This window comes from Drosophila miranda, chromosome XR, assembly GCF_003369915.1.
Source record: "Drosophila miranda strain MSH22 chromosome XR, D.miranda_PacBio2.1, whole genome shotgun sequence".
Lineage (NCBI taxonomy): Eukaryota > Metazoa > Arthropoda > Insecta > Diptera > Drosophilidae > Drosophila > Drosophila miranda.
In genome coordinates, this window is record NC_046674.1 from 10,681,327 (window position 1) to 10,707,606 (window position 26,280).

A 26,280-nucleotide genomic window follows, 5' to 3' on the forward strand; every position below is an offset into this window, starting at 1 on the left:
ATACAACGGCCACAGGCCACTGCGATGACTTTTTCGCTCTTTTTTTTTTGTTCATTTTATTTATTATTTGCTATATTTCACAATACTGCGGGTTCTACTGCTGTGCGGTGTGCAGTGGGGAGGGGGAGGGGGACGGGGGAGGTGGGGACCGGTGTTTGCCATATTTTTATTTATTTATTGATCACTTGATTTATGTGGAAATTCTGTTGATATTTTTAACATTTGCTGATGAGTTTTCTATTTCTGTGGCCTGCCTTGAAGGCAGCAACAGCGACAGCGTTTGTAGATACAGATACAGATACAATCGTCAGATAGATACATTTTGAAGGTGTATTTCATAAAAATGGCATTAAATGGAATTTAAGCTGCCAAAAGTGCGGCATTTGAAGTGCGCCGATTCGTGGAATCGTGAGGTGTACGTTCCAGCATTTTGGGGGGGGGTGGAGGGCGGGCATGAGGCAGTGGGGCGACGCGACTCCACGCAATTTCAAATCAATTATGACACTGAGCGCCTCCAATCTCACCAATCTTTCCTTCGTAAAAACTGGCGCCACTCCGATTGTGTCTGTACGAGAGTGTGAAAAGGGGGTTACGAGTGCCACCAACTGTGAGTGTGCGAGTGTAAGTGTGAGTGCCACAGGGAGTCAAGAGTGTTACGGGGCAAGTGCGACGCACAAGTGCGTGCCCTAAACAAACAGCAACAGCCAAATGGTATTTCAAACGGAAGTGCCGCCGCCTCTAGCGTCGGCCTTTGGCACCGCCGCCACCGCCAACTCCGGCTCCTCCCTTTGCTCCGGCACCGGCTCCGGCTCCACCTCCGACACCCGCGTCCATGCCCACGCCCATGCCTTCGGCTGCCTCTGCCCCACCGCCGGCTTGGGCTCCGATCTGTGCGCCAGCTCCAGCTGCCGCACCGATGCCCGCCTGTGCCGCCTCGGCAGGCCCTTGAGCTGCAGCCATGCTCTAATTTTGTGGAAGAAATATCATTAGAATATGATAGATTGGGGATAGTTTGAGGTTTCCCCAAAGAACAAGCTATAGATGATATACACTTAAATGAAAACAATCCGAATCGAACAAGTGGTATTCCCTTTTCGTCCGACGCGTCTTGCAGCAGCCCACCTCGGTCGCTCCCAGGAGTCACCTCGAGAACCCACTATAAAAAAAACTCTCACCATTAGCAGGGCCAGCGAAATCCAAGTAAGAACTGACAGTTTCATATCGAAAACAGCAACCGGCAACGTGTTGGTTGTTTGAAACAGAAACTATAGACAGATCATTCAGAACGATCGGTGGGTCTTTATATAGTGGTAGTACGCTTTGTGGCTGGCATGTGGGGAGACCAAAGTATTTTTGTGGCTTTAATCCAAACAATAATCTTGAGGGCAATCCATGTAATACGTTTCCCCTTGAGGCTGATAGGCATCTCGACTGTGCATGCGACTGGGCTGTACTGACTTTGAATAGAATTTTATATAATAATAATAAAAAACAAAAATATTCATAAATTGTATTGTTGACAATCGTTTAATTGCTCCCGTGCCCTGTGCATGCTTTTGGCGTGCGTCGATTAATAAATAACTAAATAATTAACCAAACGAAACACCGAGGCAACTGGCTGTTCCGTCGACGAGTGCCACAGAATGATGACATTGTCGTTATACTAGTAGCTTCGTTTATTGCTCTTCCTCTAGCCGTTGCTTCTATTATTATTGTGAAATCCATGAAGTAATTGTGCAAAGTACAAGGTCGAGGAGGGGGAAAATAAACAAAAAAAACCCCAATGAATTTAAAGGAAAAGTGAAACTCATTTTACAAGAATAGTTTCGCCATATCTTATCGGAAAGACTAGACCAGAACCAGCAGCAGGTCCCCGCCCCTGCTGTCCACTCACTCACTCACTTTATTCGTAGTATAATCATTCGTTTTCATTTGGTTTCTCTGAAATTGATGAACAAAAATTCTATAAATATTAAACTATCTGGAATCTGAAAATTTCATTAGAACGAATGATCGGAGACCAGCGATTGATGGTCAAATGAGATTTTGAGTAAATATTTGGACCATTAATCGCATAGATTACTTCGTAGAATTGACCTTTAAAAGGGGTTAAAGATTAAAAAAAAACATTTAATTGATTCTCCTGCCGAAATTCCCCCATAATTATTCTATTTATTGATGCTATTATTTATTACTGCTGCATTTTGCTGGCAACACGGCATCTCCCCAGGAAACACTTCCCTTGTGCCCCATCGTTGGGGGGATGTTTGCAACACTGATAAACAAAACAATTACATTAAACAATCGGCATTACACACGAACACACGATGCAACTGCAAATTCAATGATTTTTAGAGTTAATTTGTTTATTTGTCGTGTGATTGGGTGGGGGAGGGGGGATTGGGGGCTTCGAGGGCTGCATCTCTGGCCATCATTAAAATTTAAACAAAAAATAAATAAATAAATAAAAATAAGCCGCATGGCAATTTGCGAAATGCAACTGCAATAAAAGAGCAATAGAATCTGAAAACGAAGCCAAAGATACACTTTCAGATGTATCTTGGGGATTTACTGAACCGATTTGTATCCCAAGCTATTGCTCATTGAATTTAAATGGAATATGTTTGAAAAAAACCAGAGTTTTTCATTCCATCCTACAATACCCATGAGAACTCAGTATATTATGGATAGATTTCAATGATTCGTTGATTATAATGTTCGTAATGACATTATATGTAAGTTTTGTTGGAATATATTTGATTGCCTTATCGCCATACCCGTCCGAAAGTGTATATGAAACCGCGAAAACACATACACCAGACAGCATTGGAAAATAAATCTATATAAACAATAATATATACTATAATATGAACATCGTTTGTCATTGTTATTGGTGGGCCTCCCACCCCTCGCCCCAACCCGCTGACGCCGCGGTGTGGGTGGCCGCAGTTATGGGGCAATAATCACCGATTATCACGTATCTCAATCCGTACAAATAATAAAATAATAACAGAGATATACACGGGGGCAGGTCGGCAGGGCGGCAGGGAGGACAGTGCATGCTGTGGCATCATTAAAAATTAAATCAAAATTAAATGTTCATCAAATGCAATAAAAATCTTACGTACAAGCACATGTACACTCGTATGTACATATGTACATATGTATGTATATGTAAGTCCCTGTGTGCGTGTGCGCATGAAGGTTTTTTATTTTTCCTGGTTTTTCTATATTTATTTTATTTCTGGGGGTATCCCCTTTTCCGAATGCGAAGCAAACAAGTTTATGGTTTTGTTTTGCAAAAAAAAAAAACAACAAAAAAATATCATAAATCGAAATTTGGAATTTGGAGGCGATAAAACATTATTGTGAATTTATAATAGTTGAGCGTACATGGAATGTCCATTTAAGGATTGCATTTAAGAGAGCAATATATGGCGTTATTGCTCGGAAAAACATCCACTTCAGTTATGGCTAGAACTTACCAGGAAAATTCTAAGAGATGTTCTTCGATCTGTTGATCATCCGCCTGATATTGTATGGAATTGAAACAATTATTCAGCAATATATACAAATAGATCTTTAGATCTTGACCTTACCTTTTTTATAGAATCGGGATCCTTATCAAACGAATCTGTTATTGAATAATACCCAGAAAATATATAGAACTATATTATTCACAAGTCAAAAGCTCATTCAAATTACTAGGTCCCTGGAGAGTCCCTGAGTTACACTGGGTGTTTTTTGCGTAATCGAAAAAGATACAGACACATGGGGGCTGCGATTGCGGCTGCGGCTGCGGCTGCCTATGTTGCCGCCTCATATCTGGCGGCATATCATGCTTATTTTGCGGTTTATTTTTTCTGAGAAAATTTGACGCGTACGTGTGACATATTTTCTGGAGGCGCCGCTGATAAGGCGCTTCTCAGACGCTCCACAACAACAATACACGGCAACACAAAACAAAAACACAACAACAACAGCAACAAAAACCAAATATAAAAACAAAAATTTGCAAGAAACAACAATCCCACAGATATAGATTATACACAAAACTGACAGTTGTCGTAGGTATACGGGTTGTCGCCGTCGCCGTCGCCGTCGCCACTTTGGCATTCAAGGCATCGTCGTTGTCTGTCTGTCTGTCTGTCGTCCGCCGTCCGTCGCTGTCGGCGTTGTTCATGGAAATTGTAAGTCCCCGCCAAAGTATTTGCCTTCGGAGTAAAGTCTGGCTGTCTGGCTGTCTGTCTGTCTCGTCAACGCAATCTTCGATGTAAATAATTACAACGAATTCGAATGGAACGCAAATTGTGACTAATATTCGTAGTCGTAAAACCAGATAGCGCTTCAATTGAAGGTTAATTTCGGGCGGGGGCTCCCGCCGTCTGTCTGGGTTTTCCTGTCTTCCTTGAGTGAATTTCGTGAAAGCAAAAATGCCTTACCTTGTATTAATATACATACATATGCACATGCGTATGCAGTGTGTTTCCTCTCTTCCTTGTCAGTGATATTCGCTCGCATTATCTATCCCTTTCTTCCATGACCAAAGGTACGGTCCCTCTGAAAAACATATAAATAGAGGGGTGAGGTAAAGCCATATTGCTCTGCACAGAGAGGAAGAGTGGGAGAGGTGGATCTGCACCTTACACCAACATTCCTTTAATAGAAGCTGATATTTTGTCTCTCCATCTGTTGCCATCTCCCTTGACCGCAATCGCAGTTCAATGTTGCCGTCTCTTTCTGTCCCTCTAACCCTTTGCTGACTTTCGCTCTCTTTGAATTGCCCACTCTCCCGCGGGGATATTTGCGTGGGATGGCCAATTGGGCGATAATTGGCAATCGATATTTATGATTTATGCGATGAATTCTCCCCGACCATGGCAGTGGCCATCGCAATGAGGGTCGGCCTTCCTACGCTCGTCCAGACGGATAACGTTTCTGCTGCCCCCTGGTACCCCCCAATCCACACACCAGTTGTTGTCCCTTATCCATGTCCGCCTCTGCTAGTCCCACTTCCAGACCAGTGTCAGTCGCAGTCCCGGTCGCTTCCCCGCCTCTGACATTGCTCCTGTCCCTTTTCATCCTCTACAAACTATGGCTTACTTGGATTGTGGCCCATCATCATCAGCATCAGAACAGCAGCAGCAGCAGCAGCAGCTTTTGTGTTAAGCGCATTAATAGACCCTGCCAAGAGAGAGGGGAAAAGAAGCGGGAGCGAGAGCCAGAGCCAGAGAAAGTATGAGAAGAACATTAAAATGTGCAGTTTGTGTTTATAAAGCGTAAAATGAAATTATCATCGTACCATATTCAATTATCCCGACCAAGGGGTGGAGAGTGGGGGAGCAGGGCATATGCTCGGCTTATAATGAAGTGCGGCTGCTGTTGCAGTGTCCATCCATCTCCTTCTCCTTCCCCCCACTGCCTACTATAGGCACGTGCGAGCGGGTCCCCTGAGCGAAGAACAGTTACTCTCCACAACAGCAGATGAATAGGAGCGTGGAGATTTGTGGTAGTCTCCACTATAGAAACACGTGACGCAGCTGCACCAATTTTCTCCAAATCAAACACTGGGCTTCTCTCCAAAATAGGAACGAGGGATGGCTCTACGCTGCCTTTTCACATGCATACATATGTACACATGTATGTATATGCACTTCTAGAGCTTCTAAGCACACACTTCATACACGCGCGGGTAGGAGCCTACTCTCCAGTATTTTACAACGATTCGTGCGCTAAAACTTAACACTAAAATATATCCGCTAAACCACGAAAAAACCTCGCGTAGCACCAGAAGATCAAATGCGGGACTGCAGCACTAGCACTGCAAAAATTGCGCGTGGGGACGTGCGGGGGAAACAATAGAAAATCACGCGCGTGGCTGCAAGACAAAGGAGAACGCGCGGAGAAGCAAGGAAAAAACAGCGCGTGGCTGGAGCCCTAAGATTGCAAGAGGGGGGCGGGATCAACACAGCCCGCGCGTGCCTGCTGCAATAGAAAAACGCGCGAGGCAGCATGTACATTGACCTGGTAATCCCAGTGGAGCCTGCGTGCACTGCCCTCCACAGTTCGAAGGACGGTCAGTAAACGGATGCCGTTTGGGGTCGCCCCAAATGTCCTGATCCACTTAACCCTGTGCTGACAGTTCCAAGAGCAAATAATACACAAACAAAATAAAAAATTAGGTCAGCAAATCGTGTGGGAGGTCGAAATAGTCAAGAAGCACCCACACGACCATTTTATAACCCGAAATACGATTAATGCCAACACTAATATATATTATTTCGTATGTTTCAGGAAAATTTATAGAGGGATTGCTCGGCAAAAGGCAGATTTAAAAAAACGCGTCGAATCAAAGCTGCGCAACGAGATTACGGGATGGCGCAAGGGCCATATCGATATCCTGCACATGTGCGATAGTCTGGGCACGTGCCTAATTGGGCGATAGCCGGTGTCATCCACTTATCGATTTTGAATTTGAATTTAAATTTGAATGTGGACCAAAGATTTCAAATGGTATGTAAGAGAATTAACATAAACTGCAAAATTTGTATCAAACTTGCCGAATCAACAGCTTTAGTTTCTAGTTTGTTTGTTTTGCTTGTATTTCATTGCCGCAAACGTTGCGAATTCCAAGTAAACCGTGCGGCCACGCTGTTGCCACATATGCAAGACTCAAAAATGCTTTTGAAGAGCCAATGACTTTTTATATAAGAATGTAATCCACACCGCACCCACGGCGGTTTGTACCCGTTACTTATTCCAAACATAATAATTCTTAATGCGATTGCATAACGCGTCGGTCAGTCGGTCATGATGTCTGCCTCTGGCAATCCCAATCCCTTTGCCGGACCCCCTCTCCGCTCGTCTGCCCTGTCTAGACGCTTTTAATTTGCGTAATCAAAACACAGAATGCCACCGTCGACTGACAATGAGAGACGAAACAGAAACAAAAATTTTACCCTAACACCACATCGGCGAAAAAAAAGTCCGTCAGCGATTCGACAGCAGCAACAAAAACAACGATAAAATTGCGTATAAATAATGCAGAAACAACAGCAAAGAATTCCTCAAGTACAGCAGAAACAACAACAAAAATTACAAATTAACACAAATGTGTGCATGTATGTATATGAGTGTGTGAGTGTGAGAAAAGGCAGCCAACACTCACAAGCAGAATGACAGCCCTGGCGCCCTGTTCTCTGTCTTCGAATAATTTCTTAACCCAAATGCAAACATTAATAACAAAATAAGAGAACGAATTGTTGCTGTTTCCGTAATTTGTTTCGATATTTGTTGTATATCGGATTTCAATAATATTAAATCATTGGGATTATGGGGGTTATGTGAGCGTGGAAGGAGATATGTATATGGATTACGTTTACACAGGAAATATAAAAGATTTCAAGGGTAAAGGAGATCTTTAACAGTTTGTACGAACTATGGAATTTTAACCATAGAAAACGATGGGAATACCTGTCCTTATTCCCATCCTGTCTTTATTACCAACGTTAACCCTGAACTCAAGCTCCGAGCATTACTCAAACAGCTTTATCGTCCCCCAAAAGTTCAAGGAACCCAAACTCTTGCCCAAATCTTTAAAAAGTTCTCCCATTAAAGTATTATTTATTAAAGAACATACAATCTATTCCTGACAAGATTCAATTATCATTTGCCTTGACCTTAACACAGATATACCGATATACAGAACGACAGAAATACAGATTATACAGATCTCCAGTCACACTTTATCTGTCGTTCTGTTGGTTCAAGGAACTTCGCAAATGATTTGTCACTCAATCTACGAGTAGTCATGTCTAATTATCATTTTAAGTGCCTGCGCCGTGTTTATGCCCATATAACAATCCACAAACAAATTCTAAAAATAACCCGTCAGAACAACCCGTCCCCAATTTTTCGGAGCCAAAGTCAAATTAACGGGTCCTCCGCGTGATTACCTTATGTCTACCTTCTCCGTGTACTACTCGTATATTCAGAACACAGAAAAACTGGACCCAAGAAAACATGCACCAAGGCGATTATCATATATCAACAATGTCGCTCTCTGGTCTGCTCTGTTTCTCTTTTGCATAGGTCTGTCGGGTGTCTGATGTTGCTGCAAAAGAACTCTCTCTGATGAATTGCATTTCATTCGGGGGTCGGTCTTGCCATAGGAACAGCCAGAAACGTGCTAATTATGTCTCTGCAGTCGAATTGGTGCATGGTAATTGTGATACACGAGTAGACGGGCGACCTCGACAATGTGTGAAAATGCTTAAACAATAGTTAGAGTTGTGTGTTCATAAATATATAGGTGGTTACGAGACTTATAGTAGTTTTAAGTCCAGGTATTACTTGGGAGGGGGGGTTGAATATTTTAGGGATAACAGAAAGTGGTGACCCCGACATAAAGTGTTTTTATCGGTTACAATATTTCAATTGCATTAATTTTACTGTAGAATCATAAGAAACCTTAAATGCTAGTATTTTATCTTGGAAATCTACAAAAGCCTGAGTTGTAAATAGAAATTTCAAAATTGGTAAGCCCGACAATGAGTTAACCTTTCTATTAAAACCCACAAAAACTTTTTAATTCTACTCCTATGACTTAACCAAGTAGTTTTGTGCAACAACAGTCGTACAATAGCATTGTATCATTGATAATAGGTACCCAAGTTAATGGTGACCCCAACCTAATCCCAACCCCAAGCACCTGTCAAACTTATTAAGTTCATTCCAAACGGGTCAAGCCTCTGCGTCTGCCATTTATGCAAGTGGTAAACATAATATGGGTCTATTTTTAACCCTATCGCTCCTCCGATGGCCTCAACTATAGAGTTCGTTTCTCGGAATCCATTCATTAGCTGACGTCAAAGATCTACGACTACCACGTCACTGCCAGCGTCACGATATGGCTTTCAATTTGAGAATTGTTGGCCCCGTTCGATGCGCTCGTTGAACTAGAAAAAGAAGACGATATAGCCATAGAAAAGTGTGTTATTGTTTCACGATTTGTTTTGAATACTACTTTATCTTTGTTTGCGCTTCGCTGTATCTTTCGCTGGCGCATTCGGTACATGCATCGTATAGATGCTCAGCAAAATATGTTAAACTTCATTAGCAAGTGCATTTTGGAAATGTAGTCTTCGGATTTGTTGATTTGGAAGCCGGATTTTCAGTTTCGGAGGTATACAACCTTCTGCATGAATTTTGCTTCAATTTATCTTGGTTATCGGCTGTTTGTTTTGTGTTTTTCTCTGTGTCTGTTTTACTTTGCTAATTTGCATGCGAATTCATAATGAGCACGAAGGTCAAACAGGTATCTGTATCTGCAAGATACATTCGCTTCGTATGTCACAAGTTATTTATTTCAAAATCAACATCCTCGCACGCATTTATCAAATTGTGTGTGTGTGTGTGTGTGTGTGTCTTTTTTCGGCCTTAATTTATGCGTCCCGCTTGGACGACTCCTCTGCTTTCTCTCTGTCTCTCTGTATCTCTGGTCAATTTGTGAATGAATACATACAAATATATATTCACGAGTATATTCGACAGTAAATACAGGCAGTTTGGCGCAATTAACATGTTTTTAATTAGCCCAGAATTGATTTATGTCACACCATTCGGGAATTGCATTGCACATTTCAATATTATTTTAAAAACAATTCGTTTGTCGTATAAAAATAAATACCCATTCGTCTGCCATTTGAGCAAGATGAATGTTCTGTTTTTCCGGCTCGAAATATATTCCGAAAATATGCGTTCCATATCGAATTGCGGTCGACGGGCAGATGGATGATCCCATCCAGAGGCTTTATCCAGAGAAATAAATATATAAAATTCGCTTAAATCAAGGGAATCAAATTTGTCAAATGCAGCAGATGGAATGGCACCTTGCTGTGTGTAAACTGTACTTTTGCACCAATTAAATGACTGATGCTATCGATTAATCAGCTACTTATCGAGGATTTATCGATGCATGAAACAAAATTGATTGCTTCTTAATCAATTTAATGGTAATTGAAGGCATAATTAGTAAAAACTCTTGATAAATCCTTGCAAAATATGTTTTTTTGAACGCACAACTGTACTTTAATCCGAAAATCATAGAAAATCACAGAATGATTGCCATTTGCAACCCACCGACAGATGTTTTTGTGAGTTTACTCAGAAATCAGTAATCAAAATGCAGTTGTAGCCCAAAAACAGCTCTCCATGCACATGTTTCAGATTGAAGCTGAAGAAATTTGCTTATCGTTTTTGTGGAGTATTACTAATTGTTGTTCAAGCCATAATCAAAACACTTCCGACAGCTGTTTTTTTTTTGAGAGCACAGAACAACCAGAACACATGCCACCAAGGGTACCAAAAGATAGCGCAAGAAATCCCTCAGTGCAGAATGAGTACAATTTGAATTCCTTTGCTGAGTCAGCGGCAAAGAGCCTCTTAGAGAGAGAGAGAACAGAGGCACAACTGTTAATTGCAAAATCAAATTGAGTAATTGGCTGACTGATTGAATGGAGCTGCCAAAAAAGAAAAAGATTACCTCATCACCAATGCAGGGGATGGAGGGAGCAATCATCATCGTTGTGGAACAATCTCCCGAAATGGCAATGAGCGAACGTTTCCAGGAAAAGCGTGCCATCTGACACTGACTCTCCTCCTTTCGGGCTAATTACAAGCAAACGCATTTTAATTTTCATACAAAATAATCAAAACATGTGCCACACCACACCACACCACACCACACCACACACTCTCTCTCCTGCTCTTTCTCTCTTGCTCCCCAGATAAATAACCAGCAACCGAATGGAACCGATCGGAACGGAACAGAATAGACAGCAGAAGATACAATACGAAATGGCAACCAAAAATCTTTGATTCTGATAAATGAATTCCGCGAATCGGCTCGAGGCCAATAGAGAGAGAGAGTCACAAAAATTGCGAATTATTTCGCATCATTTTGTGATTATACTCGGTAGTTGTATGTACATATATAAAAATAGATTAAAAGTTAATTTTGTAAAGCACATAAACAAATTATACGAAAGATCAACAAACGACCCAACAACCCCAACCCCCAACCAGCAACCCGCAACCCGCAACCCTTTGCCTCCTCTCGCATTCGCGTTATTCGCATTTCGAAAAACAAATACAAATTGACGTCAATGCGAGTACTGGGTAGATTATGATAATGTTCAAAGTGCAGCCCAGGCAAAACTGGAAGCAAAACAATGTTTTAAATAAATGAAATGATAGAGACGTGTAGTCAAGGGAAGGAAGTGTTTCATAATGATTGCAGGGGGGGGGGGGGGGGGGAATTGAATGACAACCAATCGCTGGAACGATATGTTATAGTGCTTCAAATGTGAGATTTTCTACACCGATTATATCTTTACCGATCATCAAAGCTACACTCTTTAGTCAAGTATCCAGCTCACGATCTAAATCTATCCTTCTATATCTATATCACTTCGTTCTCGAGAAAGACAAACACAGATCATGGCATATCAGAGTGTAGACTCAGACCCAATCAGCATTCACTTGACATGCGGTAAGCCGGTACTTCCCACGAACCATTCGAAGGGTGAGAAGTTGGTCTTCGTGTTGCTTCCATGAAACTCTATGGAAAACATACCCCTTCCCATGGACTTCATAGAATTAGACCGCTTCTGCGATTGCATTCCTCTTAATGCTTATGTTTATGGTTCCGAGAAAATCGTGGCTATTGCACAAACATCGATATCATAGCGGATGCGATAAGTGTCGGCAGTGCTGTGGAATTTGTACGCCCCGATAATCGTATCAATTACAGACCATTGTTCCAGGCATTCGGCTACAAATGTTTTCTTAAGGATTTAGTCGGAAATAATCCGCGATTATTATGTGATTTTAGGGATCAAAATAGGCAGGCAGGTGGTGGGGGGGGGGGGAGAATCAAACTAGTGCGCCTTCTTTGCCATGTTTCATGTGTGACGCGTGATGCGGCAGTGCCCCTCGGTCATTGCAGTCTGCAGTTTACAAGCTAATTGCAGGCATTCATTCGGTTTTCAAAGAAATCCCATCATAGAGATACCCTGTAATTACCTCAACAAATCCATTTACGGATCCATTTACGAAGTTCAGCGCTCATTAAACCGCAGCGAAAGATATATATTCTAGAGGTTGGCAATGATCTTTCGGTGACCCTGTCCATGGGAGGGGGGTGGGGGGGGGGGGGGGGGGGGGCTGATGAAATTTGCCCCGTTTCGACGCTCATCGCTCATACGCAGCGTTGTCCACGCGACTTAATTTATGTGAGTCTGCCGCTCGAGTCTGAGCCGAGTCCGCTCTCTTCGGGGCAGACGACGCACACGTGCCGCCGCTTCAGTCCCGCATTAAAATGTTAATGTGGCACGGCCCAAAAGTCAACGAAATATTAACAGCAAACAGTCGGTCGGTCGGTCGGTCGGTCGGTGGGTCTGTCGGTCGGTCGGTCGGTCGATTGCCGGTGAAGTCGGCGGAGTCCGTCCGTCAGGTAATTATGCCTCCATTGACCTCTGTACATGACAGTACACCCTTCCTCCGCTCCACACGCCTCTCTCGCGACTCATCTAAAGTGCACTTAGCGAAATGCAAAATACAAAAACAACAGTCAAAGTCGAGAAAAGTAATTAAATGTCAGCCACAGCCGCAGAGCCGCAGCCGCAGCCATAGCCATAGCCCCGGTGTCTTGCGAGCAAATGAGCCGCAAGAGGAACACTAAAATTAATAAAAACAGTACACAACTTACGAAAAAAAATGCACAAAAATGTAAGCAGGCTGCGAAATGAATGAATAGGTTCTTAAGATACCCTAGAAGAAACATATTTCATGGGATGTACGCCTCTATTCGACGTTCAAAGTTTTGATCTATAAGATTGATATATAGTGATATATAGTGATATATATATCTTAATAATTTTTGGTTAAATTCTGTAAAAACACATGACAGTGTCATATCTTAAGTTTTATTGGAATATCTTAAGAATCAATAAAGTTATACTTGTTTCTTCGAATCAGTCTTTCGACTTCGATTTCCAAATGAGCTCCAATAAGGGACCGTATCTTCGCTACTAATGATAAATTTGCTCTTCAGACTTCTTTCCCTGTCAAATCATCATACCCTCCTCTTGCAGGGTATCATAAATAAATGCTTCAGGCAAAAGTTTTTTTTGCGCTTGGCACTCACTCAGGTTTTGTGCGCCATTAAAACAAATAGCAAACATATATAATTATATATCTTTCACATATAGATTACTATAATAAATGCACTGCACTTTCCCAGACGAAACGAGACCAGACGGAACGGGACGGGGGTAGTGGGGGTGGGGGTGGGGCCCGAAGCCCTTGGTCATTGCTTACTCGTGTGGCAAATAAAATTGGTAATAAAATGTGAAAAATAGCATCATTTAAAATATTTAAATGGCATAAATAAATGCGAAATAAATAAATAAAAATAATAATGCTGCAGTGCTCCCCGAAAACACCTTCCACCCCTCCCATCCACCCCTCTACGTACTCTTGTGGCATACCCCTTCGTTCGCTCTTGTAAAGCAAGAGTCACATATGGATTGTGGGCCATAATTCATCGTAATTCGTTTAATATGATTTACAAAAGAGAAATAAAAATTGTATATGGCCGAAAGGGGCAAGGGGGGCCGTAATTTATGGGGCACCCCTTTTCCCTCTTGGATAAGAAATGCCAGAATCATCTGTCGTTTGTTTGGTCAAACCACTCTTCAAGCGGCCACTGAGCGAAAATGTACGGAGATCGGAGATCAGAGAAAAAAGAGGAAGTTCCATGGAAGAACATGTGGGATTTTAGCTGCTAAAAGATCTCCCAGACAGTCTTTAAAAGTCTCAAGATCTCTACAAAAATGTTCAAGCTGAAAACTCATTGGAAAATAGATTTCTTTCAGTGCTTTTTAGTTGCCCCATTACCCCAATCAACCCTTTTTTTCTTTGCCTTGTCCTCTCCAATGGAGATTTCTTTTATATTTTGTGTGTGTGTTTTTTTTTATTATTCTACGAGTATCCTCCATCCTCAACAAGCAGCATCCATGTCCTGGCCGCATGAATACATATTTTGTTGTATGTTTCGCCATCTATTTGCTTTTATTTGTATTTATTTATATAGACTTTTTACGGCTCTGTGGGAGTCACAGTTCTTTAGCCCCGTATACCCCGCCAGTCTTCCCCCCACAGCTTGCCCCACTGTGTGGTGTTTTTGTCCTTTCCAATAAATTGTAAGTAATAAACTGGCAATTGGTTTGGCGCGGCCCAAAAGTATTTCTTGTTCGGACTTTTACTTCCTTTCGGAATCAAAGCCAAGTAATGTCCCCATGGGCTGGGCTGGGCTGCTCTGTGTGTGAGTGTGCCCCATTTGGGGGCATTCTCGCCCATTTGACACTCGACTTTTGGGTGGCTTGAACCCCGGACTTATCGACATATACTCCGTACATGTTTTGACAGCTTTTATGGCGTGTTAACAAGGACATGATCCTTGTAGCTTGTAGCAACAGACGCGTCGGCACACACACACACACAACGAGAAGTGGAGATGCAGCATGAGACAGAGACAGAGACAGAGACAGAGAGAGAGACAGGGATTATGGCTGTTACGGATAATACCCTAGAAAAGGTTGAAAGGTTGGATCTGAAAGATGCTTCATCTACGATTAGCAACAGATTCGAAGACCTCTATCTTTTGGGAAATGTACGAAAAGCTTGATTATATTTCTATAAAGAAGTTCCTTTAATAGGAATACCCTTATGGAAATACATTGCCAGGCATTACCAGGGTACCCAATCTTCTATGACACTCTCTCTCCCTTTTCTCGAGGCGGAGAGGGCTGGCAGGGATGTACAACTGTTAAGCAAAGTCCAAACATAAAATAGAATTTTCTATTGACAAAAAATGTAAATCATGTAGAGCAGAGTGGCAGTGCCACAACCCAGCCGATTATGTGTCTTGACCGGTCGACTGCTCCACTCCACTCCGTTCTGGCATTTTATTTCATGTCAAAGAATTGGGTGTCGACCATGTCCCCCGTCCCCCTTTCCACAGCCCTGTCACAAGTTTAATCTTTGAAATTGAACAAATTCAATTTATTGAGTCTGAGGAAGTTTGAAGAAGTTTGCGGGATGATCTTAATCTTTATCTAGAAATTTAGGAGTTAAAAAAGATGTTTGTTTTAGGAGTAGCCACCCCTTGATTCTGGCTAAAGGTTTTCCTTCTTATATTTGGGTTTCAGCCTTATACAATTTTGTCCAAAACAACTGCAGAATGAAGATTGAAACCTAGCTCCATCTATGCCTGATCTTTATCTTTTTTAAGAAGCTGAAGAAACCGTAAACCGGAGACCCTTCAATCGATTAACAGCATGGACCATGGACCATGGACCTGGTCCAAAGGCTCTCTGCCTGCTGCCAATGACTTTTGTAAGCAAAGAAAAAGGAGAAAAAAGAAACCCCCCTCGCTGTCGCAGGAAATTGAATTGCAGTCCATGATGTTGACATTGCGTGCAACAGAAATAACCCCAAAGACCCTGCCACGAGAGAAACCACTCAGCTTTCAGCCCAACACCCTCTCCTTCGCCCTCTGCCGAGTGCTGGACCCCGGGATACATATAATGTAATTCCCTAGACCCCAAGTGAGGCAGGGAGTGGGGGGGGGCAAGGCGTGACCGTCTACGCGTGCATTGACATAAGATACATTATTGCAAATTGTTTCGATTTCATAAGAAATTTTCCACAACAAATCCTTGAACGACATTTTCGCCTTGTGCCAAAAGGGGGCACTGGGCAGGGGGGGGCGGGGGGGTCAGGATGTTGAAGACGATTGCGATTGCGACATGCAAGCACATGTCGCCTCATGCCCCCACACTCCTTTAACATTCACACATTTTATTTCATTTGTCGTGCATTTGTTTCGCTTTTTTCGGATTTCTAAAGTAGAATATCCCCATGGATGGGGCATGCGGACTATAAGAAGGGGTTCGCCATCAAGAGAGGGCTACAGTTTTGACTCCAAAAGGTGGGATTTATGCTCTGGATCATCTTTCAAGTCCCTAATTCTTTGTTCTATCTAAAAACGCGTTCCTTATGTCTGAAATTTGGAATATAAATGTATATTTAGTGCAGAAAATTGTACTATTCGAAGATCGAACCAATTTTGAAGGGTTCCAATGGGTTTTATAGGGCTCTAATGGGTTGCAAAACAGAAATGCCTCGAAATTCGATGCAAAAAGGGTATCAAAAACTTCGTTGCTCGTTTACCAGCCGCTTTCTTTTTATTTCAGATTTTTTTGTATGCTTTGTTTCGGTTTTTTTTTGCCGAGCAATCCTCGGGGGTACGGGTACGGGTGCGGGTCCTGCTAAAGGATCAGGAACAGAAGGCCACTTGCTTTTGGCTGCTGCCCAACGAAAATAAGCAGCAACGCTCCAGCGTTTTTCATTTAGCAAAATGAGCTGCGACGACTCGGAAAAGAAAGAGTTTTCCATAGTGGAAGAAAATCAATGAGAATTGCGGCCAAAAAGGAAATCATTTGTTATTGAATCCGGTTCAGAGTCGAGCGGGGAATGGGGTCCTCCAGAGGTGGAATCAACCGAATTGAAGTGCGGCTGGGGAATGGGGCATGGGGCACGGGGGGGGGGCATTAGGATTCGGAGTTAAGTGAATGCATCAAATAGAGCAGAAATAATTTTTTGGCCATGAATCAAGGTAGAGATTGTGGAGTCCACGATTTTGCACGGTTTCGAAGCGGTTTGATAAATGGCCAAAAGGAAGTGAGCCATCGATTTGGACTCCTGACTGGAGTTCCGACTGGTTTCATGTGTGTGTTTGATGGGGCTTACAGAGGCCTTAGATCACCTCTGATACCCTCTATTCATTGTATTCGTTCTGTATTCGTTTCTATTCCAATCGAATGAGGCCTACCCCCGTGTCCATTGACCCACTTAACGCCTGAGTTGTCCAATAAGGTGACCAGACAGATGTCCGCTTATAGGCCTCCTTGTTCTGTCAGCCTCTGCTTGCAACATTTTTGTTTTTGTTGTTGTTGTGGCATCTACAGCGAAATCCACTTTGGCGATGCCACTAATGCCGCAGAGACAACGCCGATGCCGATGGCGATGCCGATTCCTATGCCGATGCGGCCTTGAACCATTTGGCAATTAAGGCGCAACAAACGGCGACGCGGACTACGGCGCCACCTCGAAAATGCAAACAAAAAAAAAAAAAAAAATTAAAAAACACAAAAAAAATACACCAATAAATGAGAAAAGAGCGAAAGAACATGTGCAGCATTCTTTCATTTTCTAGAAGAATATTTCCACCGAGCGACGAATCATGAAATTTTCCTACCATTTCTCCCGCCTTTCGCGTGGCGGTGAGGGGCGGGGTGTGCCGTGCTGCCCCGTGTGTGGGCGTGTCCGCATTGTAAAACATTTGCAAAATAAATACAAATAATTTTTTTCGCTCAGACATGTGTTAATTAATGCCCCTCTTTGGGGGCAGACCCCCACCCACCCACTGCCTGGCAAAAAACAAACAGAAGAAAAAAACAAATACATATCTAGATATTTTTGCATAAAATTAAATTTTTGTTGAGAGAAATCAGTAGGAGGGGTTGGGGTGGTGCTCACCCGCTAGATATCAATTACAGGGGGGGATGGGGAGTGTGGCAGGGGTATCTAAGGAGCTAGGAGGATATAATAGAGCAGAACTTGTGCCTAAAGGCATAAATGATGGCAATTATTCGAAGGTTCCTATGGGTTCTAGTTGGTTCTTAACTTTTTGTACCCTTCCAGAGGATTATACGACACGATAACGAATGTTTGCGACTCATAAAAGTATAGATCTATCTATTTTTACTGCCTCAATCATACATTACTATGTCTTAAAGCTGTCATTAGAAGAACCATTCCTTATATGAAGGGAGGGTTTCATCACTCCCCCAGGCTACCGCCTGAACCTAACCTATATGAAGAACTTGTTGGAAAAATTACCCAAAAAATGTCTAAGGAATCGGTAGCCCTAAGAATAAATCATAGATCAGAAAGTGTATCTATTACTCTGCTATCAAAGATACGCGTTTACTAGTGCCTCGAAATCTTTGGTTTTTCCTTTTTTTTTTTTGCCCAGCCTATTCCTTCAGCTCTTCTTTCACTTTTTTGCCTTATTTCTACAGCTCTTTTTTTGTGTTCCTTCGCTTCTATAACTGCTTCGTCTGCCCCTCCTTCCTCCAGCCTTCTGCTTCATCTTCGGCACACATTTTAAACGTAATTGTAGCAATTTAGACGCCTCGCCAAAGATGATTCCCCGCCACCTGCCACCTTCCACCTTCCATGGAGCGAGCGAGAGTCGGCCCTCACATCCCATTCCATTCCATCCACCATGCCTATGCCTCCCATTATCACCTTTACTCTAGGCTGAAGAGGGCGGGGGTTTCCTAAGAGAGGGGGGGGGGGGGGGGGGGGGGGGGGGGGGGGGGGGGTGGCAGCCGAAGGCTGTAGAAGGAATGTGGCCAGACTCCCGGCTCTTGCCATCAGACGCATACGCATAAAATTTTAATGAGATTGTTAGCGGCATAAAATATACGGCATAGAAAGGAGGATGAAGGGAGAGGGCCGATGTGGCATGCAGCATACGGAGAGTGTGAGAGAGAGAGAGAGGTGTTTTGAGGTGTGCTCTAACCCCGGAAAAGCCAAAGACAAAGAATCATTCAGACGATGACTGCAAAACTCCACAATTATAATATTCAAATGCGTGTGGACTCAATCCCACCTCCACCCTCCAATCCACCTTCCAGCCACAACCACCACCAGCTACCACTCTGCCCCATGCCACTGCCATTGCCTACCATTCGGTTACGCCCAGAAAATTTAAATGCAATTTTAAATATGCCATAAAAATCGCTTTTAGATGCTTCCATAAAAGAGACGGAGCATACTCCCTCCCCAAAGGAAGCCAAAACAGAAAATTGAAGTTGGACTTTAAGTACCTATCCCCCCCGCCCCTCCATGCCAGATCCTGCCTGCCACCTTCTCTCTCGAGTACACACTTAATTAGAGGCGTGGCAGATTTAGCTGATTTGATAAAAGATTTACAGCCCTCCTCCTCCAAGAGGGACCATATGGTTTGGCTCCAAGAGCTTCAACTTGCGGGTCGTATACGACTTTTATGCGACGACTCACTCGATGGAATGCCCTCGCTCTTTGGGTCGTATAATGGAAATGGAAATACCCATAATAATCGTAAGACGAACAGCTTGCCGCTGCTGTACGGAGTAATAATGATGAGCATAATGATCATGACGATTGTCGGTTGACGGTTAACGATTGACGGTTGAGGGAGAACGATGATGATGCGCTGAGAAGTTGAGGAAGGTCCTTGGGTATTTGGATTATCTATGGCTTAGTGGTTGGATAACTTGAGAGCTAACTATAGAGGAGTTATTTCCCCTTTCTTGGTGCTTTTCCACGCTTTTCCAGATATTTTTTTGGGTTACTTAAATGACAGTAATCGAAACTTCTTTTGGGGCAGAATTTCTTAGAAAAATTCCTCTGTTTTAGATGGGAGTTCTTTAAGGAAAGTGAGTGATCTTCTTTTTCTAGCGAGCATTCCTCTCTTTTAGAGATCTCTACTTATAGATGATACTTTCCCAGATCTTTGCTCTCTTTTGAGTGATTCTTTCTTTAGACTCTTCTTGGATGATACATTTTTCAGAAGTGCCAAAACCAAAACAGAACCCAAAAGCCGAAAAACTGAATGGATTTTCAACACGTTTTTCCCACAGCAGACTGATTCCTTCCACTTATTTTTCCTTTATCGTTGGTCATTCTCGAGTAAGTTTCTCTATCCCTAAGTTTAGATGCCTTCCTACGAAAAGATGATCATCTAGATGATATTTTCTTGAGGGTCCTGCCTCTTTCATTGACTTTAGATAAACCATACTCGTAGAGGCCCATTCCGTCTCTCTTTCACTCTTCTGCCCATCAATCAACATGTCGCTTCGATTCCATGGTACTCTGGAACCAAAGATCATTTAACGTACAAATGCGATCATCTACGGCTCGAATTCCAATTCCCTTAACCCAAAAAATAAACAACAAAGGTTCACTTTTGAACCCGATCGAAAGTGGGGATCAATATCTGAAGCTCAAAAAAAAAAAGTAACACTTTGATCGTTTCACTCCCCGAGGGACAGGGGCAGGGGCAGGGGCATGGGAAAGTGTGTCAACTGTGAGAAATGCCAAGTCATACTTACAGTGCAAGTCCCTCCTCCTAACCCCTTTAGAATACCTCTACCCTCCCCCAAACGCCCCCCTCCCCACACTGGTCATTAGTATCACGTGCATGTAATGTTTGTGCCTTTTGTCACGTGGAAAAAACAGGAGAAAAAACAAGGCCATTTGGTTAAGCTTTTAGACCACCCTCCCACCCTACCACCCCCACCGCCGTCCACGTGTAGGTGTAAAATCAATTAAACACGAAATTTAGGAAACAGAGGAACTGAGAAAAGTGATTTATGCCCCACTACCGCCTCCCCCCCCTGCCCTCACTGCCCCGTTTCGCCGCTGCCCCACTGCCACAACCTCGTCGACAAATCTATTTACGAGTAATTGTCGTAACGGAATGGTATGGTATGGAATGGAACTTTGATGTGTGTACAGAAAGAGACAGAGAGAGAGAGAGAGAGAGTGCATAATGGGTTATGTCTAGGTGTCAGTCACAATGAAAATTGAAAATTTATTTATGACCCAAATTCCAATGCGGCAGGGAGCGGGAGGAGGAGGAGGAGGAGGACTTTTAATGAGCATTACACGAGACACCGAACGGAAGAGAGAGATAAAGAGATATACATTCAGAAAGAGAGAGAGAGAGAGAGATATGTATACTTAGAGGGATGTAGGGAAAGTGATGGAATGATAACCTTGAAATGAATATATTGTGTGCAAGCTATTGATTGTCATTTCAAATGTTCGACAAATGAATGCCAAAGGGCATTCAAAAGCAATAAAATAAACAGAGAAATAGCCATAGATCCAGAAAGATTTGTATTCCATCTATCGTTATATACAATATGTATCGCCCTATTATATATCGTACTCGTGCTCGTATTGGCGCAAGCGGGCTAGGCGATTGAGCAGGGGGCTTGCCTCCGAGCACATAGATATATATTTCTAGAATATATTCGATATGGAATCATTTACCCTATCAGTTCTAGAATATTTATTTGTATTTCCATGAAAATCGAACGTTCACCAGCACAATGTATCATGCATCATGCATCATGCATCATGCATCATGTATCATCCATCATGTATCCTCCATCATTATACATGATACAGTTTAATGGTTCATGCCTTTTGTATCATGCATCATTGATCAGGTTTCATCCATCAAATAACTATCGCGCCATCGTTAATATAATCGGCTCAGAACTTATCGATATTGGCCTTGAAGCCTCGCGACTCCCGCAACTCTCTTATCGATTTAGTGCGTGTTCGAATCGTTATTTCAGCTATCGATATATCTAAGCCCACAAGCAATGGATCATGTATAAAGAAAATGGAGCGTACTATTTTTACGCTCCATTTCTGAATATCTGATTCATGAATTTATGCATGAAAATCACTAATCATGTGCGTTCACCAGCACTATCGCCAGAAATCCATCACTGATCCCTGATTAAAATGTGCGGGTGAATGCGCTTATTGATTTTAATAAAAAATTCACTCCATATTAGATGTTTTGATGTGCATTTAACCATATATTATACATATTTTGGACAACAAGGCATTTGGCAACCAATACTAAATTAGATATTCGGTTCGCGAAATTAAATATAATTTACTCCGATTTAAGCATACATTTAATTAAAAAGTGCTTCTAATCATATAAAAAACTTAATAATAAACTTAATAAATTAAATTAATAAGAAATATATTTAATCATAAAATGTAAATAATTAATTTTTATGTGAAATATATTTAATTTAATTATGAAATATGTCTATTTAAATCAGATATTTTCATATGTAAGAGAAAGCAGGTTTGGGCAAATATATTTTTAGAATAAAATTTCGTTTTTTTTAAGGCTTTTTTCTCTGAGAGTACCCTATACCATAGGTCCCTGCTATCCCTCGAGAAAACCAGCAAAGCATTCCCCTAAAAACCAAAACATTCTAAACCATAAAATTAGACAAAAAATTCCAAACAAAATCTTGTCTTGTTGAGCATCAAACTATACGATAATTGGTAGCATAACTACCAGCACTTCCAATCAACGTGCTTTTACCTAGGGGGAGAACCGAACGAAACAAGCACCATTCCCATTCTTCTCATTTATCGATGGTTTTGATTGTGGCATTAAAGTTAACAACCCAAAACAAAAACAAAAACAAAAACCAAAACCAAAACAGAACCCAAAAACCGAAAAACTGAATGGATTTTCAACACGTTTTTCCCACAGCAGACTGACCCATACGCCCACGCCCACGCCCACACCCACACCCATTGCCCCCCACTCGAGTTGTGGCCCCCACCTCCGCCGCCTCCACTTTGTACGCGTTCGGGTACTCCACTCTCCTCCACTGTACAGGTACTGGTACTCGGGCTCCCTCCTAGGGAACCAGATTCGTTTGCCTCATTTGGCCAAAAATGTTTAACTACCGGAAACGGGCGTTAATCTCTACTCTCCACTCGCCACTCTCCAATGGCCAACGGCCAACGGCCAACGGCCAAGTGCCATGTCAGGCCATGCCTGCCCACTCGGCGAGTGATGGTGTACCGTTGTCGATACTCGTAGCATGGCCACGAGATACCAAACGAATCATTCGAATGATGATGAGAATGAGAAGGAGGATAGGGATGGGGATGGGGATGGGGATGGGGATGGGGATGAGGATGGCATTGGTGTATGCCCTGAGGTTTTGTTGTTGTTGTTCGGGGGGAAGGTGAAAGAGCAATTAAAAACCAGAGCCAAAGCATACGTTTCTTGCTGTTGGGAAATGTGGATTTTGGCAAAAATTGCGTCCGGGCAATCGAAAAAGAAAAGCCCATCGCAATTAGGGATGGGATTGAGAGTCGTCTTTGAGTGATCGAAGGCTTCTCTGATGGGTAAGATAGAGCAATCGGAGGGCATTAGAGGGCTATGTATCGATATATGTATCCCTCATTAATATCCCCCCAAATATTCCTCAGAAACGTAGCCATTTTATTACCATAAATTGATCATCTCTGCTGCCCATTTAAGCCCTTTGTGCATTTGAAGAACAATTCAATTCAGTGCTGGGAAGTGCTCTGCATACCCCTAATAATTCCCCATCGGAGGAAATACTTACTAATTTCCCTTCCGTTTCGCCAGTCATTCAACCATCGTTAAGCCTCGAATGCAGCTTTCAGCTTCCTCCAGCCTCCAGCCTCCAGTCTCCAGAAAACACCGACAGCGGAGAGGCGGGGCCCGCCTCTGAGTTGTTGCAGAGGCGCCAACGGCAATGCAGCAGTGCAACAGCGGAGGGGCAGCAGGGAGTTGCCCCAAAAGTTACGACAACAGTGGTCGTTGTCGTCGTCGTCACAAACGTGGGAGCTTTTTATGAGTTTCTCCCCGAAACAGATCCACGCTACGGCGGTGGCGGTGGCGATGGTGGTGGGGGGGGGCGGTTTTGTGCCTCTTGCCACAAAACGTGGGCAGCCAAGTAGAGGCAGGGGCTGTGGCAGGGGTGGGGAGGGAAAGGGGGAGGGGGGTAGGAGATGGTGGGGCAGCTGTTGCCGCCAATTGATTGAAATGCCGCCCGTTCATTCGACTGGGGCCCGGTCATCTATCTGTCTATCTCTCACTCACTCTCTCCCTCTCTCTCTCTCTCTCTCTCTGCCTGTCTCTTTTCCACCTCTCCTTCCATCTCTTTTGCTCTTCAAGTATTTCGCTTTTTATTGTTGTTTTTTTTTTTTTGGGAATATCTTCAAGGGTGCTCTGAAAATACTTTTCTTTATTTCTTTTCATTTTTTTCATATTTTGTTTTTGTTTTTTTTTTTGTATGCGGTTTGGGTGAACAATTTTTATGAGAATTTTCGTCGGTTGAAAAACTTTCAATTTCGTATTTTATGAAAACATAAGCGGGGTGGGAGGGTAAGAAGGGGGAGGGGGCTGTCTTGTTGCAATTGCACTACAAACTGTTACAAAATGGAAATTCCGTTGAAGCAAAAAGCAATCACCCCTGAAGCCTCCTCCACTGAATGTTTGGTAGAGGCCTACACACACAGTACTATGCTATTATTTGTTGCTTGTTAGGAGGATAAAGCTTTTAGAGATAGACAGAGAAAAGAGATATATAGATAGAGAGAGAGAGAGCGATGGGGTGGCAAGAGCACTGCCTGATTGGTGGTTTTGGATGACTCTGTGGAGGAGTTTTTCCCTGCGGGAGATATAGTCATTTCCTTGTTGCAGCTGCCACGGAATCAGGTGAAAGATTTCAACATTTAGGAAGCTATAATTTAAACATGACTTTAAGCAGTAATTCCCACAAAAAAAAATAGACGTTTCCCTAGCTTTAAGCCAGAATTAGTTATACGTATATATTTCTGATGGAAATAAACAGACCTTGAGCAAATATCATACCGTTCCCAGCACCTGAACTACTTTTAATGACATGCAATAATCTAGCAGCAGTCTAATGATCGGCTATGGATCGCAGCCCCAGACACCACCCCCCGCCCCACGGGAGACTGGGGACGGGAGGGGGTTTCGCTTGGGCAAGTGCTGGCTGAGCCACACAGAACCCATAATTCAAGACATGTTGGATGCTCGAATCATATGTACCCCCCTCTCCCTCTCTCTCTCTCTCGCACACGAACAGCAGCAGGGGCCCCAGAGGAATGTCTGTGGTGCCGGTGGTGGGGGGCGGGGCAAGGCAATCTACAATTAAAATCCAATTGCGGCTATTACACAATGCGCAAATACAATTTTCCAATAACTTTGTTTACTCGCATGTGAAAATGCATCAGCAGCAGAAGCAGTGGAGGAGGCTTCAGAGGTGCCTCATGTATCGCTCTGCCTCTGCCGCTCGTTGCCCCGCCGGCATATTGCGCAGCATCTTGAATTTCCGCCCTTTTTTGCTAGACAACGACGACGGCGACGACTCCCTATCAACCTACTCTGCCTGCACCGCCCCATGCCCCGCCATGCTCCTTCCGTTGTGGCGGCCCTGCCCCGATGCATCTTCCCTTGTAGTGCCACTGTCCCAAGCACCTTCTCTTGCAGCGCCCCTCTGCCCCTGCCCATGCCCATGCACCTTCACATCTGGCGCCCTGCCCCTGTCGCATCGACCAGCCAAGGTAAGCACAAAAGATACAGATACAGAGTTACAGATACAGATACTCGGCTACAGTGAACGATGCTCTTAAAGAAACGTCTGGAATGGTGATAATTATCGCATGACAACATTTTAACAAGAAAAAGTTTAGAAATATAGAATTAAAAAAAACCATATTTTTTTTATAATTTGTATCTCAAGGGAAACCAAAAATCGCAACATTTCCAGGATGAAACCCAAATAAAGTAATGAAAATAAATCAAAACAGAAATTAATCCCAAGAAAAAACAACAAACTTTGATTTTTCCCTCTGGAGCCTTTTTCACTGTAAATTGTATCTGTATTTTATTTGTATTTATTTATCTTTGCATTCTTTTTTGTTGTTGTTGCTATTTGCCTTCCCTTTGTTATTTTGTTGTGTATCTGCAATTTGGCGACAAAAGGCGCGAATCGTCGCAATCTTGTGAAATTCGCCAATTCCCAGCAGCTAGAAAACTAGACTAAACCGGGTTGAAAAAAAAATATACAACAAAAAAATGCTGTTCCGCCTTAGCATTACCCTACCCCCCGGCTGGCCCCCTGGCTTGCCCCTTCTGCCACAACTGTAGCATCTTCTGTCCCTCCTGCCGTAAGCCCCTTTGTCCACCAGAAGCATCTCCATTGTGCTCATCAATTTGTATACCCTTTCAGCGGAGGGTATACCGATTTGATTATATTCTTAGTTGGGATACATTTGCTTATTTATAGTTTGATCTGATTTGTGATATACAGTGATATCTTCACCATATATCGGAATATCCATCAAGGAACTACCTTTTCTGTGAAAATTCCAGCTCCAAGCTCCCCACAAACCCCCAAGGGCATTTTCTTTCTTATGGATAATCTACAGTCCCACAGAATCCATTACATTTCGTGGCAAACAATCGATCTTCAAGTCAAAGGGTAT

The 26,280-nt window shown here is 42.9% G+C and overlaps 1 protein-coding gene and 2 long non-coding RNA genes across 3 annotated transcripts; all 3 read right to left on the minus strand.

Moving 5' to 3' along the window:
- Positions 1–307: 307 nt before the first annotated feature.
- On the minus strand, positions 308–1,284 carry LOC108153774 (glycine-rich protein 5). The gene is made up of 2 exons (XM_017283915.2): positions 1,176–1,284; positions 308–963 (listed from the first exon to the last, which is right to left on the minus strand). Exons 1-2 carry the CDS (start codon positions 1,218–1,220, stop codon positions 739–741), a joined length of 270 nt encoding a protein of 89 aa, XP_017139404.1. The 5' UTR covers positions 1,221–1,284; the 3' UTR covers positions 308–738.
- Positions 1,285–1,676: 392 nt separating this feature from the next.
- LOC117186713 lies at positions 1,677–4,124 on the minus strand. Its single transcript, XR_004471650.1, has 3 exons — positions 3,600–4,124; positions 3,486–3,529; positions 1,677–1,941 (listed from the first exon to the last, which is right to left on the minus strand). It is a non-coding gene; the product is annotated as an uncharacterized LOC117186713 (long non-coding RNA).
- Positions 4,125–4,445: 321 nt separating this feature from the next.
- On the minus strand, positions 4,446–6,385 carry LOC117186714. Its single transcript, XR_004471651.1, has 3 exons — positions 5,303–6,385; positions 5,104–5,184; positions 4,446–4,560 (listed from the first exon to the last, which is right to left on the minus strand). It is a non-coding gene; the product is annotated as an uncharacterized LOC117186714 (long non-coding RNA).
- Positions 6,386–26,280: the final 19,895 nt, after the last annotated feature.